The sequence below is a fragment of the Desmodus rotundus genome, chromosome 12, assembly GCF_022682495.2.
Source record: "Desmodus rotundus isolate HL8 chromosome 12, HLdesRot8A.1, whole genome shotgun sequence".
Lineage (NCBI taxonomy): Eukaryota > Metazoa > Chordata > Mammalia > Chiroptera > Phyllostomidae > Desmodus > Desmodus rotundus.
In genome coordinates, this window is record NC_071398.1 from 74,121,253 (window position 1) to 74,136,606 (window position 15,354).

General features: G+C 43.5%; 1 protein-coding gene across 7 annotated transcripts in view; it reads right to left on the reverse strand.

The window, feature by feature from the left end:
* Window positions 1–3,723: 3,723 nt before the first annotated feature.
* Window positions 3,724–15,354, reverse strand: part of ATP2B4 (ATPase plasma membrane Ca2+ transporting 4) — a 96,920-nt gene continuing 85,289 nt past the window's right edge. For 4 of the 7 annotated variants that reach the window (XM_024574948.4, XM_045182202.3, XM_053914772.1 and 1 more), the window contains one exon: window positions 3,724–8,217. In XM_024574948.4, coding sequence (XP_024430716.1) covers window positions 7,903–8,217 — 315 coding nt within the window. In that variant the 3' untranslated portion in view covers window positions 3,724–7,902. Of the gene's footprint in view, window positions 8,218–13,329; window positions 13,511–15,354 lie in introns of all 7 variants that reach the window. The other 3 variants (XM_053914773.2, XM_045182229.3, XM_045182225.3) reach the window with 3 other exon arrangements.

Here is a 15,354-nt window from a genome sequence, read left to right on the forward strand (position 1 = left end):
TAACGCTGCGTTCCCTGGGAGTTAACCAATGAAAGGGAAATGCTATCTAGACATTCTCTGACGGTTATTTTTTTTGTAAGGATGATTATATTTATTCTCTAGAAAATACACACAAGAGCTGAAGGATGCCTCACTTTACAATAGGTAGTCACTTTATCTCTTGTCATGCTATATGCCTAACATAGTAAAGCCCAACCTAGAGATGCCTTTTTTTCCCAACCAGGATCAACAACACTTTTTTTTTTTTATTGTTATTCAATTACAAATGTATGCCTTTTCTCCCCATCCCTCCACCCCACCCCAGGTGAACCCACCTCCCTCCCCCACCTCCACCCTCCCCCTTGGTTTTGTCCATGTGTCCTCTATAGTAGTTCCTGTAATCCCCTCTTCCCACTGTCCCCGCCCCCGCCCCCCCGCCCCCCCCTCTGGCTATTCTTAGATTGTTCTTAACTTCAATGTCTCTCAACAACACTTTTTAATTAAAAAAAATAAAATAAGATAGTTTTATTGCAGTATCACTACTATACATAGCTGTACTTTCCACATCAAGTTAGTTTAGTTCTTTGAAGTCTTAATGACTAAAATTATACAGATTATAGGGCAAGAGAACATGTCTGACAAATTCAATAAAAAATATTTCAGAACAACTATACTGTCGTTTCTTTATAGCAACTTTAGACACTAGAGCAAGAATGGAAAGTGTGAGGAGTTGGGGAAACCTTAGGTCACACAGCAAGTACGCAGCAGGGTCAGGATTACAGCACAGGACTTCTAATTCCCAGGCCAGCTCTTTCCACCACAGCTCGAGTGAGATGCCTTGCTTGTTACTCTAATTTTATGCCATTCCAGTGCCTTAGATCTCTGCATTCCCAAACTGCTGCTCTTTCCACAATAAGTTCCAAAGCAGAATTAGCTTGATGATAATCTCAGCAGGCTGAACTATAACTGCTAAATTGTCCTCTATATTATTTGTACATACATTGAGAATTATGATGAGACACAATTGATATAGGATCCAAGTTTGGTTTCTTTGTGTATTTAATCACACAACTTTGTTACATTGTCACCCCAGCTTGTATCACTTCAGCACTGATTATTTGATTTCTTAATTAGAATCATAGCGTTTCAGAGATTACTAGTTCACAGTGCTAATGTTATTATTATTATTTTAAATATTTTATTTATTTATTTTTAGAGAGGGGGAAGGGGAGAGGAAAAGAAACATCAATGTGTGGTTGCCTCTCGTGTGCCCCCTACCTGGGGCCCAACCTGGCCTACAACCCAGGCATGTGCCCTGACTGGGAATCGAACCAGTTATCCTTTGGTTCGCAGGCTGGCGCTCAATCCACTGAGCCACACCAGCCAGGGCTTATTATTACTATTTTTAATCCTCACTCAAGGACTTGTTTATTGATTTTAGAGAGGGAAGAGAGGGAGAGAAACACTGATCCGTTGCCTCTCATAAGCGCCCCTACGGGAGATCGAACAAGTAACCTAGGTATGTGCCCTAAGAATTGAACCCATAACCTTTCAGTTCATGGGGCAACACTCCAACCAACTGAGCCACACCAGCCAGGGCTCTTAATATTTGTAAAATAAAGCTACAGCTAACCTGAAAGCCAAATAAAATTTTTAAAAAGCCATTTTTGTTGATCACCTGTGGGCTCTGAGTCAACTATGAGGAATATCTTTCAGATCTTCAAAGTGCAGTCTGAAAACCACCTATGTAATGTGACTGTCTCCTTGCGGAGATGGAAAATCCAGACAGGGTGGGGCTCAGGACACGTGCTTCCAGCCTCCTAGGCTGCCACGCATCACAGTCTTACTCCATTTCTCTAACGTTTCTGTGTTTAGATCCTCCACCAAAGGGTGAGCAGAAAATCATTCAAAGCCCTTTCTCCTCCCTGATCAGCAGCAGTTGCAGTTAAAAGGTTTGGTAGGGAAGATGTGGGAATTCTTATCTGGGGGTTTTGTTCTATAGGTGGCTGAGGGCAATCACTAGTTCCTAGCCCTTCCCTCCCCAGCCTCACTTCCTCTTTCAAGTAAGTTTTCATATACATTTGCTTTAAATAAGGCCAGCACAGGAAGATCTGGAGCTATAACACCCAAATCAGTTTTTTAACGTAGCATTCCTGGGTCTAGCACAGCAAGGAAACTTCACCTAATCAGCAGTGCTGTTTGAAGGATGGTCTGTCTATGTGACCTCCACTGCAGGGGACATCAGAGAAACCCACTGGTGCCCGAGCCTGAACTTGGGGGCCGGGCTATCTCAGCAGAAGCGGTGTACCTGGCTTTGAGTGTGATGGCGCTGGCCACTCCTCAGACAGTCCAGGTGTTTCCCCTTGCTCAGATTTCATAAACTAAAGTCAAACTTCTGGTTGTAATTTGGCTTTTCTAATATGTGGACCGCGTAAGTTCTCTTTGTAAATAAGCATGATGTGGCATTCTGGTTTAACACCAGCCTCTCTGGAGACAGCGTGGGGGTGGGGGGCATTCAGAGACTGCGCCCTTCTGCGTGTGTCTTCTGAGAACAGGGAGGTGTCTGGAAGACGGCTCAGAGACATAGAGACTTGTGATTAGTTCCACATCAGGGTACAGGAAAGCCCAGAACCCAGAAGCTACTATCTTCCAAAGCTAAAAGTATTACAGTCAGTGAACTTAGCAGGAAGTTACCTCTCACGGCTTAGGTTCATGTTGGGGACGTGATCCACACAGCAAGAGTGACACGTTCGCATGTTTTACTTACAACAAGGTTTCAACATTATTTCTTGGTAAAGGACATCCATTTTCATTCTCCTTCCTGCTTGCAGTGACGTGAAAACCACGCCATAACAGACCCAGGTCAGAAGCTGGTAACCAGCTCACTGGCACCCAGTCACTTTTGGGTTTGCCAGAGGAACTCAGAGAGTTCACCTGGTTGTGTGTTTGGGAGGGAACCAATCAGTCTTGATAGACAGTGACAAACAGACCCAGTGACCGCAGGGAGAGGACATATATAGTGGCTGAGAAAGGGGAGACTCACAAACCATTAAAGATTAGGGGCAAAGAAATTATTCATTTCTAGAACTGGGGGTAGGGAAAAAGAAAAGAGTGTGGTCTTTTCCATACAATAACCCAGGCCCGGGGAGCCAACCTGGCTTTTGTACTCCATTAAACCAGTATCTTAGGAGACTTTGGCCCCTGCCAGAGAGCAACTTTGAAGTTCGTTCTTCTCTGTGCCTTACTGCACACTGGGGCTAGGAGATGTGGGTCCTTAAGATCCTATCTGGCACAGAGAGGCACAGACCTAGGGCCCCACAAAGACGAGGGGTGACATATAGGGCCACACTTTAGAAAGGGCTCTAGAGGGGTGTGTGTGTGTTTTGCATCCCTTTTCGGCAAGGGTAATTGGGAGGGAACCTACAATGGAAAATAAAAAGACTCCATCTCTTTCTTATCCTTCCAAGTTTGTCATTTTTCAAAAGTGCCAGCTTCGCAGTACCCTGGTTGTAGATTCTAACCAAAGAGGGCAGAACACAACTGTACCACAAGGGAATGGAGATGACAACCAGGGCCACGAGTTACCAAGGGAAATGGTGGCAGAGAAGCATGTCAGGGTCCACGAACAGGCCGAGTTCTGGGCTTCCACAGGTGGGGTTCCCATTATGGCCATCACAGACCCTTTCTCAACTTCAACAACCAGTGACATCATCCAGAACTGGAGACACATGGAGGACAGCACAATTACGAGTGGACGTGGGCTTTTATTCTCAGTGCACAGCAGTACTGATTTCTGCTTGTTAGCAACAAACTTTATTGGTTCCAAAAAAAAATTATCCCCTTTTTCCATCTTTTAAAACTCCTCTTCTTTCTGTCTCGGTGGAACAACATATTTGAATTTCAGATTTGTCAGTTTATAGCATTTTTTCCTAAGAACCATATAAATACATGCAAAACATTGTACAGAGAGCTTAAATAATATCAAAATGCAAATACAGATTGGGTGCACTGTTAGGCTGAACAGAGAATTACGGCAACACACACTGGGGCGCACACTGATTTGATATCACCGTTTGCTTACTGATGCCATGCAGACCACAGCGGCCTATCTTTTGTTTTGTTTTTATTTTTATACAAATAAACCAGTGTTTACTATACTAGTTACTGGAAAAAAAATAAACTCAAATCTCCTATGTGCGTGCTGATTTGAAAAGAACAATGTAGTTAGATTTCTTGGCACATATATATGGCATAGTCACATATGGCATATATATACATATGGGGAGAAAACATGAACCAAAGGCCAGCTCAGCCATGGGGAGCTCACTTCCCTCTGCCTCTTAATCAAGAGGAAACGGGACAGCAGGGCTGGGAAGGCAAAAAAGACTGGCACTGAGCTCAATGGAAGGCTCCCTGGTCTACTCTGAGGAAGGGGCTGGAATGGCTTAAGAATAGCAGGCATTTCTAAATGACTCACCCCCACCATTGTAGTGGGGTGGTCCCTTATTATGAAAAGTGAGAAGTGTGTATTTTGTGATGGTATCATGGGCTGCTTGAATTGATAGGCAAGGAAGCCAGAAAGAAAGGAAGCTCTGCCTTTGGGGTTTCAGGGCACATGTGAGCTTGCCACGCCCCTCTGGGTTTTGGCAGTGAGGTAATCACTCAGATTTAAGTGCAAATGCTCCCCTCTGAAGCTCAAGGGGCAAAAGAAATCTAAACCCGAAGAACCCACAAGTGCCAGAGGAATTTCTAGGTTGGTCTCTCTACAACTTTCAAGGATGTGAGTCATTTCAGAGGTCAGAGGGCACCTACGGGAAGAACCTAGCCCTAAGATGGTCAGCCAGGGCTAGAATCAGCCTGTTTTTTTTTTCACTTAGAGCTCTATTCTCCATCTTATACATTGCACGACACCTTTCTAGGGAAGGAGAAGATGTCTCAGCTCAGATCCTTGCATAAAAGCTCACTAATGGAAAACCCCAGGGGCAACAGGAGGTAAAAGAACCTCCTGCTGGAGGTAAAAAATACAAACCCCAAATCAGAGTATCCTTGTAGCCCAAGAGATGTTCATGTCTTGGGTACCACCCTGCCAGCTATTCATCAAGAAACAAAATCCAACCAAGGCCCCTGACCCTAGTCACCAGTTACTAGAGAGCCTGGCACCCACCTTCATGGGGGCGTACACTCACTTCTGCTGGCTCTCCCTTCCTGCTGGATGCTTTCCTTCCCATCCAGCCTACTGTCTGTTTTTCTAGACTTACCAAGAGAGCAGTCTAGCATAATAGTTCCCCATTCTCCCCATCAGTTCCTTTTCAACTCCAAAGCACCATTTGGGGGGAAAGCTTTATTAACTTATGCCATATTTACTCACTGCCAGTTGGATCGCTGAAACTGAATAGAAAAAAACATGTAAAAAAACACAGGCACATAAACACTTAAACTTACTCAATTCCATATCAACAAAATTTATATTAAAAAAGTCTAGAACCCAACAAAATTTTCCCCTAAGTATAAAGATGGCTGTTTGGAGAAAGGAATTACGGTGCATTGGCTTTGAACCAATTACAAATACACTAAGTCAACTGTCATGTTAAACAGCTAGTTATGGGCTCCCTCCACAGGGTTACATGACAGCACTTTATTTTTAAATCCTTTAAACAAAATGCATATGGCTGACTCAAAAAATACCAGTTTCGGATCTAAAGAAAACTATATTTTTTGCATAATATTTCTGTATTTTCTCTCCTACTATGGAAACTAGAATACATAAAAAACTGTTGACTTTAAAAGTAGACACAAACTCTCGGGAGGAGCCTGCCAGGCACCATGAGAGTCCTTTGGGAGCAGGAATGGTAAAAGAGCCTCCAAAGTTTGTTGTTGGCTTGTTTTTAAAACTGATCTGAGGTAATAAAAGACTTGGCAGAACTAAATCTTCCAATGTACTTAATAAATATACACGTGAACACCTAACACCTTGTGTGAGCTGTTTGTCCTCCCCCATGAGTGTTTCAGACGGGGAAAAGATCACAGACACATGCCACCTGCACAAAACCAAAGCCCAATGTGGCGGATTCTGTAGTAATAGGGCTGTGTAGGGAGCACTGTTTCTTTACTCTTCCTACCTTGGACAGCTCGGGTGAAAGGGTGAGGGAGGCGGCATCCAGAAGCAAAGGCCGGAGAGGACAGATTCAGGCGCTCTCTCACAAATGGACATTTGGCACTTCATAAGAGCCTCAAGCCCCTTCTCCCCACTCCCATCACTCTGCAAAGAGGGGGCAGGCTTCAATGGGAGGAGGGAATTGGCAGACACGAGAGAACCCCTGCACGGAAGAGTGTAAGTCAACATCAGCAGTGATAAAAATGGAGCTGCTGCAAATGTGGCTCCACCTTGTCCCATTAAGAACACTTAAAAAATCTCCTAGTGAAGTCCCCAGCTCCTGAGAGGCAGGTGAAAGGGATACTTTGGGCAATGTTCAGGGAAAGAAGGCACAGGGCTTTACTGTGCAGTGGTGAGCGCGTTCTGGAGGGGGGCTTGTGTGGGGCATGTGAGAGAAAGGAAGAGAGGATAGATTTTTCAGGGTGTCTTTTGTTCCTTTAAGTCAGCAAAATGTCACTTGAGCCTCCCACTTTGGATCCATATTTTCAAAATCAGAATATTTGAGAAAGGTTAGGACCTTTTCAGAGACTGGGCAAATTCGGAGATGTAGCAAAGAGTAGGATTAAACAACCGAAGGGAATGTCAAAGCTGATACCCAGACATCTAAGCTCAAGGTTTCTGGTTTCTCAGATCCTGCCAGAATGGCCCTTTGGCCTCTCAACACTCACTCCTCCAACAGCCAGGTCCTGCCCTGGAAGAGCCTTGCCAGATGGCTATGAAAACAGTAGTGGTCACTCCAAATACTCTACAGGAGTTGGCTTTGCTGGTCTGTCTTGTCCTAGACCCGCCAGCTTCTGGTCCTTGATATCTTAGTGCAGTTAGGAGACAGGGTCATTCTCAATAGATTTCATTTGCCACCACTTTAGGAATAGGAGAAATCTCAGGGTTATGGTAAAAATGACATACCACACATATGCAAGCTTCACGGCCAAGGTTGACCTCTCTGGTACTTAGGAACCACACATACTTGACAAGTTCAGAAGTAACTAACCTGGTAACAGCAGAAGCATGTTCTTACCAGTTCTCAATTGCTTTGAAAGACCCTGTTAGCAAAGAAAACCTGTCTGCCTCTAGAACTAAATCAAGGGGTCTGTTGGGACCAGAAGGGAGAATGGTCAAAGTTGACTCAATTCATCCAGGTCCTTTCCACTTTCTTAATCATCACACCTTAAAAAAAAAGAAAAAAGTGAAGGCAAAGAAGACAATAGTCAAAAGACCTTGGGGAAGTTTGACTGCAAGGGTGGAAAGAGCTAGAGGGTTTTAGGTATAAGCTTTCAAAATGGGAAAATAATTTTAAAAGCAATCACTCTATAGGCTAATTCCATACATTCCATTCCTGCTTCCTACACATTTCATTTGAGAGTATTTGTCTCTCTGAACCCTCAGGTGAGGTTATAAATGGCACAGACTCATAGGGTAAAATCCAGAAGTCAGGGGATGGCAACACATGTATGAATACTGGGGGAGAATTCAGGTTGGCGTGGATGCCAAGAGGATCATATCACTTTTTTAAAAATGAAAACTGATATAGCCAAGGAGTAGATTCTACTTCACTAACTGCCTGGGGTTTGACAGGGTCCTGCTACAAACCCCAACTCAAGTTTAAGTTGAAATCTTTGTAGGTCTGTTCTTTTGCTTCTTCATGGACAGGTGGGGCTCACACATACTTGAGAGCAGCTGACATGACAGTGAAGTCCCATGATCATCTTATAGATGGGAGAGATGAACAGGAAATAGGAAAAGCAGGAATAGGAGTCAGAGAATAAAGTTCAAACTGATGTCTCCAGGCTGTGTAGAAGGCCGTCTGAGTGGGAGTCAACGATTTGCACCTGGCTGCAATCCACCGCATTGTTGTTTTTGTTGGCATATGGAGTGACCTCCCCATCCAACAGGAGCACCCTAGTCCCAGGCTTGGAAACCTTTTCAAGATCTTCCTCCTCTTGCTCATCCAGGAGTGGTGTTCCTGGCACCTCCTCATCTATGGTGAATTCAGGGTGGGTCATGAAGTTGTGGATGGAGTTTTGGCTGCTGGGTTTCTGGATGCTTTCATGGAGGGAACTATGGAATGCTTTGACCACTTTGATCTATACCAGGGGACGGAAAAGAAGGATGAGAAAATACAGAGATGAGAATTGGCCAGTAGAACAAGAAACTGGTGATTTGAAGAGAGAAACAAAACCCAAACTACAAAACATTACTCATCAACAAAAACCATACATGAAAGAGATTGTGGAACACTAAAAACATTTACGTGGCTCAAATTTCAAGCATTGGGTGGGGGGTGAGGTGAGTAATGGCAAACAACTAAGATGTTTCAAAAGCTGCATTAAAAAAATAGAAAACCCAAAGCAAAGTTAGCATTTCCAAACAATCCACTCAAAATGAAACAGAAAACAAAAAGATTCATTAGTTCTTTTGAACAGAGGGCACAGCTGTTGGAACTTGGTGCAAATTAACAGCCATATTTAAAAGATTATTCAGACATGTGGAGTTTTGTGATGAGGCCAAACATTTTGTGAATGTGGAATGAAAATATTACACATTGAAATTTAGTTATCTATTTAAAACCCTCGAATAGCCAAACACATACCAATCTGGACACAACACACTCTGGGTGATAAGTGGCCATAAATATAATGCAGCAAGGCAGGCAAACCAATCTTCATTTGTGTCAGCAACATGCAAGAAATTAAATCTCATACTCTCCAATCGACTAATCGCTCTTTCATCAGGAGATATGCATATATTTATATCCCACAACCTCCACCCTGTCTCCTTCCTTCCGTCCCTCCCCTGGAAGATGTGGATGAAATACAAGTACTGAAGATATCAGAAGACGCCTTCCTCCTGCCTACTGAGAGAAGACCTGTCTTTCACACTCAAATGCATGTCCATGTCTCTGATACATGGCAAGTCTGCCCAGTCTCACAGCTTTCTCCAGCTGTTCCTAAATCATAAAGAGAAGCGTGATCTTATGTGGAGAAGGAAAAGGATGGGACCAGGGCAGAAACCACCCAATCCAGGGGGCAGTGCTACAAACAAGTGGTTTTTCTGATGGGGTGTATGAAGATGAAGGAAAGGAAACAATCTGTAGTTTTACTGGGCAAGGAAAGGGACACGCAGCGCCCCGTGTTAGTCTTTGTTTTACTGCACAAAAGTAGAGGGTTCAGGCAATTTAGAGAAAGGGAAAAAATGGACCACAATCCCTGTGACCAGCCTTTGCCTCACCCATAGGCACCTGCCTTGGCAACCTACTTTTCTGAGCTGCAGTTCTCTCTGAGGGATGATTTAGAACATGGTTGAGTAGAATTGAGGTTGGTGGAGAAAGCTGGATCCCAAGAAGTTGGAGAGAGAGGACAGGGGGAAAGAAAGCAGTTATGAGATTTTTGTTGTCGGGAGGTGGCTGATTCTGGTCTTGGTCAAAAATTCTTCCGTTGGAAAAGAAATGGGAGTAACACAGGAAAAACTGTTGAGGTGGGTAGTGGGGTAGAGGAATGATAAGTGTTGAGGTAGGGCACCTTTTACATTCTTTTGCTGTTTAACCAAAGAATATTTTCCTGGAGAAGAATGTGGAGACAGTAGGGCATAAAAAGAGGCAAATGACTTGATTGGATTGTCTCTCCCAGTACTTCCTATATTGTATAGAACCTTCAAAAGTAATGTGCAAAGAAGGTTCACTGAAGTTATGTCTCTGCTGGCTAGGCTTTCCTTATCTTTTCTTACCCTGTGACAGCCTGGCAGACCCACCCAGGATGGAGGGTGCTCAGAGTCTAGAGGGCAAGGACTCTTTGCCACTGAATAGAATCAGTTCAATGCCTCAGCCAAGAAGAATCAAGGAACCTCAGCACATATTCACCATGCTGAATAGAAAGTAAGGACCTACTTTTCCCTCCTTCTATGATTCTTATTGACCATCTAGGTGAATTTTACCCATCATGTTCTCTTTGATCCCTATCTAGGCGGATTACCTGGAATAGAGGCTTCATCTGGTCTTCAGGAAGTCCTAAGTTTTAACTGATCTATGCCAAACTTAGAGCAAGGCAACTTGGTTTAAGTAAACCCAAATCCAATGCCTTCTCTCTTGGCCCTGGTCAAGAGATGGGTTCAAAGCCACACCACCCCCAGCAGGAGTGATAACATAGCTCATACTTTTCACCTGTTTTCGAGATCTCAAAATTTCTAACAAGTGCTGCAGGTGAACAGGTACATTTATAACACCAGTTGATCATCTTTGATATCGGTGACTTTAAAAGTTCCTGCTTCTATTGTTTTAAGCATTGAATACTTTATAAAAACAATTATATGAAGCTCAATATAGAAAACAGATTTTTAAAAATGGGTTGTAGTGAGGGTCTGGAGCCCTGTTCGCTGGCTTTTCCTCTAACCTGTTGGGGTGATCATAACACTATTACAGGTAAACAATAAGGGAGATACAAGTGAATTGGAGGTGGATTGATAGAAAAAATAGGGAAAATTTCTTCTTTAGGGGAGCAAGCAACAGCCATCTGGCTCGACTGCAGGATTTCTGGAATCTAAAGGGAAACCAGTTACCTGTAAGGGAGGCTCAAGTGAAGTGGAGTCAGAAAGCTAGGGAGTACCATCTGGTGGCTTGGCAGGTGGAGAGAAAGGTGAGGGGATAGAAGGCATGGGTTGTGCCAGAATGCTCCTCAAGTTCAACACTGGCCTCAGAGAATATATGACACATGCCGATAAACAATCACAGATACACCATCACCAGCCCAGCCCAGTTCCTCTTCCCTTCCTGATGCATGCTGCGTGGCTCACGAGCAGTGTATGGGAAACAAGACACAGCTAGTGAGGCGGGTGCTATGAAAGCCTTAGTCTCTCTCCACTCAGCTAATCCACCCTTCCTTCCCTGGTCGTCATCTCTGGATGACGACCCTGGGAAATGGCTCTTCTGTGGTCCCAGGTCTACTGGTGAAGTGGCTGATTGAAGGACAACTCTTTCTCATAACTCAGAAGCCCCATCAGGCTAGACCTTGGGTTAGGTATGAGTGCAAAGGGCCACTCTCTGTAGCTTAGTGGGTGGGCAGATGAAGACTCCATTTCCTCAGCCGGTATTCTGCAGTTTTCTGCTTGCTTTTCAGAAACCAGGAGAAGAGAAAGAGATAAGAGCCTTCCTATAGAGGGAAATGTTAGAGATTTACCTACTGAAGGTTAGATAAATAATTGAATTCATTTGGAGATCTGAAATGAGAAAGGAGGTTTTAAAATGTGTGACTATTAACTTCTAGGACCTCCAAGGAAGGAGGAGCTGGAGAAAGAGCAGGTACGGTCTGTCTCCCCTGACCAATTTTCTAGTCTTTGAGCAGCATGCCCTCTATTAGCAACTCTGCAAGAGCTCACTGGGCTCTGTCTTCTGCTTAGTGCCTTCCACCTTCAAATCACTGAGATTTCTGACACTAACCCTTCCTAACATGAAGGCAGGATTAAAAAAAGAACGGAAACTAGTTAGAAGAACATGGCAAAAGTAGAAGAAAATGGAAATAAGAGAGAAATATGGGAGGATTAGAGCTAAAGGCTCTTAGATATTTGCAGGGTAAGACATTTAGTTCTTTGACTGCCTTTGGGCCTAAACTCCTATGTATCAATAGAAATACCACCAATATCTCCCATGAGAACACTTGCAGTTAGTTTAAAAGACAACAAATAATCTAAGCCTAGTCAACGAATGCAGCTCACAACCATGTGAACTACTGACAGTGCAACTGTTCTTTCTCCACCCCCATACCTGGGTTGGAGGAGGGGCTTGGGAGGGAGGGAGAGACAAACACTCAGAAATTTAAGCTGACAGTATACTTAATACACAGACATTCCTTTCCCACCAAATACTGCAATGGCACTATCAGTAAATACACTTCTCTCTCCAATCTGTATCCCATTTGCGAAAGGTAAAATGACCAGGAATAGGAAGCCATAAGCATTAACAAGAATTCCATAATCTACCAATGGGAATACCAGATCTCAGACTGGGTGTAGACAGCGTTCCAATGGACAGGCTGGCTGAAAAAGGGGTTCCTAAAACTTTATGCACAAAATAAGGTATGAAGGGTTTGCTATTGGTGAGGCAATGGTTTTCAAACTTCTTGCTTCCATTTTTCTATTCTATTCCTAAAGGAAAGGAGAAGCAAGAAAAAAGGTTGCTCTTTAGGAATTTCTAAAAAAAAAAAAAAAAAAGGTTTAACAGGTTAAGAAAAATAAATTTTTTAATAAAAATAATTAATTTATTTTTTAGAGAGAAAGGAAGGGAGAGAGAAGGAGAGGGAGAGAAACATTAATCAGTTGCCTCTTGCACGTCCCCAACTAGGGACCTGGCCTGCAACCCAGGAATGTGCCCTGACTGGGAATTGAACTAGCAACCTTTTGGTTCACAGGCCGGTCCTTAACCCACTAAGCCACACCAGCCAGGGTGAAAAACAAGTTATTTTGATCTTTTCATATATTTCTCCTACCCAGATGTGAATTAAACTCTTAAACTAGAATTTGGTTTAAAGTCCCTGAAAAATAAAACAACAGGGCTACAGAGCCCTGTGCATTTGAATTGAATACTTTCGTTTCTTCACATTCAGCTATAACCTTTGTGCCAATAATGCCAGCTAACAATAGAGTAGTCGCCAAAAGGACTATTATTAGTGGTCAAGTTTGATACTGGCTCAGTTATGAAAGGTCTACTGGTAAAAGAACAAAACAAAACATGGGAACAATAGCTTCCTTCATACTTTTTTGGGGAGATCTCAATCTTGTCCCCAAATGAAGAGAGTTCCTGTATTTCCATTTGGCCTAACCCTTACATCTAGCTTAAGGAGCAGGAGAGGAGAGAAACAACAACATACCCAAACAAAGCAAAAAACAAAAATACAAAGTAAAACAAAACAAAAACTCAAGGAAGAAACAAGTAATGCAATGGAACAATTAGAAAACAGGACTGTTGCCTTTAAAATAGTATGATTTAATAGCTTTTCAACATTATAAATACATAAATAAATAAATAAATAAAATAAAAGGGCACATAGCCTGGTTTTGGAGTTGGCTTTTTGTCCCATTTTTCTTCCCTAAAGTCAAAGATCAAAGGGAAAACCAAAAGTTAAAGATCACCATGGTTGAGTACAGTGAATGCCACATGCTCTCTTGTGGTCATTATAGCAAATCATGCATCATAATAGACCATCACTCACTGCCCAGAGTAGGAGATGGAACAGCAGCAGCAACAGAAGTGGTGGGGGGAGATTTGACTGGTGCAACTGTTACATAGGATGAGCTAGGAACATGTTTTACATCAAGGTGTTGACCCATGGTCTGTCGCTTTAGGACTCCCTGAAAAGAGGCTCCAGTCTGGAATGTGTTAATTACGTCGATCTGCAAAGAATCAGAGAGTGAAACAGCTTTGCTCCACAGTCAGAGAGAGGTGAAGAAAGAGGAAGGGAGAGTCCTGGGGGGTTTGGAAAGGGGAAAGGAAGGAGCTGGGAAGAGGCGACAGGAGATGGAAAGCCGGAGAGATTCCCTCACTGGCAGGAGCAGGGAGAACCGTGTCCATTGCACATCACACTTCATTTAAGAAACAATTGTCCTTGGAGTCCAAATACCCAGCTAGAATCCAGTCTGCTCTACTCTTTCAGTGGATGGAGGTCATCTGAGGTGTGCTGGTGCCCAAACTATCTCAACTTTAACAGCACTTCCACATCCTATGATGCCTCACAGATAGTGGCAGCTTATTCGCTGTTTTGACCTGTACTCAAAAAATATGGCATGCAACTTAAGATAGAAGGCTAAGTATATATTATTGAATTTTGAGGCCCAGGAACCTCTAACACCAATTAAATTGGCTACCTAATTTTTACAGATTTTTCAGGAAATAACTCATGTGTTTAAAGAAAAAACAGAGGCACATAGTAGCCCATACATAGGTGATTGCAGTGGAAAAGCTCCTAACCACAAATTGCTGGGCTCACCCTCTTCTGGGTGTCTTTTCTGAGACATCTTCTCATTGGGCTGAGGCGGACAGGGACCTAGAATGGAGCTCAGGAATCCAATGGCCAGGCTCCTTAGAGAGAAAGCCACTAGATGCATTAATGCATTGGAGATCTGGAAATGTCTGGCAGAAATGCTGACAATAGCTCAGCAGTCAGACTGAGGAGGGGCAGAAAGAGTTGTTGATAGTTGTTGGGTGGTGAGCAGCATCAAGTCTAGCCCTACACAGTGGTCTCTGATCTCCAGGGTCCTCCTCCTCTGAGACAGAGGTCATTCATGCCATTTGTCTTCCATTAATGTCCTAGGTGTGGGGCCTCCTCAGTCAAACCTACCACCTTGATCCCTGACCCTTAAGTAACAAGGAGGAAATCAAGGAATTCCTTTATCCTTCAGAATCTGATTGAATCGTCTTAAAAATGCCCACATGCTTAATAGCAATGGCTAATCTCCCAGGAATGCAGGGAAGGTGCTAATTCTACTCATCTGACTTCATTTCCCCAGGAGAGAAGGTGGGAAAGCATGCACCTTTTGAGCCACTTATTCTTACTTATAAAGCTTCCCGAGAAGCCATGAAATGTTCAGGGATAGTTTCTGGATTCTAAGCTAAAACACCACCCCTCATCGCATTATACTGTTTCCAGGTCCAGGGGACAGAGGAACCTAATCCTGTAGGAGGAGAGCGTTTGCATGTAGGTTGGGTTCAGCCACATGGAAGAAAGGGCTGTAGAGACATCTTCCTCAGTGCTTACTAGGGTTATGAGGTCTCAACTTCCACACTGAAATTGGGTCCCAGGTTCACCTTCCCAAGATTCTAGCCCTTGTTTCCCAAACTTCTGCTTTCTAGTGCTTTTAGCTCTTCCCAACTAAAGAGACTGGGACTGGACGATCGCTTGGCAACACCTCCCACCCTAAGTGTTGCAATGAGAATGACAATAAAGATCAGGAATCAGATGGCAGGGGATTTTGTTAGGACACTGCTGAGGCTGAAGAGTTTTGCCAGGAGAGAGCTTCAGGTGTCTGGGTGCAGGTCAGCAGTCAGCTTAGTCTGCTTACAGAGTCAGGTGCATACTGCAGTGGCATGGGTCTAGTTATTGTGGCATCTTTAACAGGTTGCCTTGGTGGCCTAAGTTCAGGGCTTTTAAGGTCATTCTGGCCCACATACCTCATCTTCCAAGAAGGAAAGGTAGTACTTTTAAAGCTATGTTGGCAATGAAACTACATAGTCGAGGGAG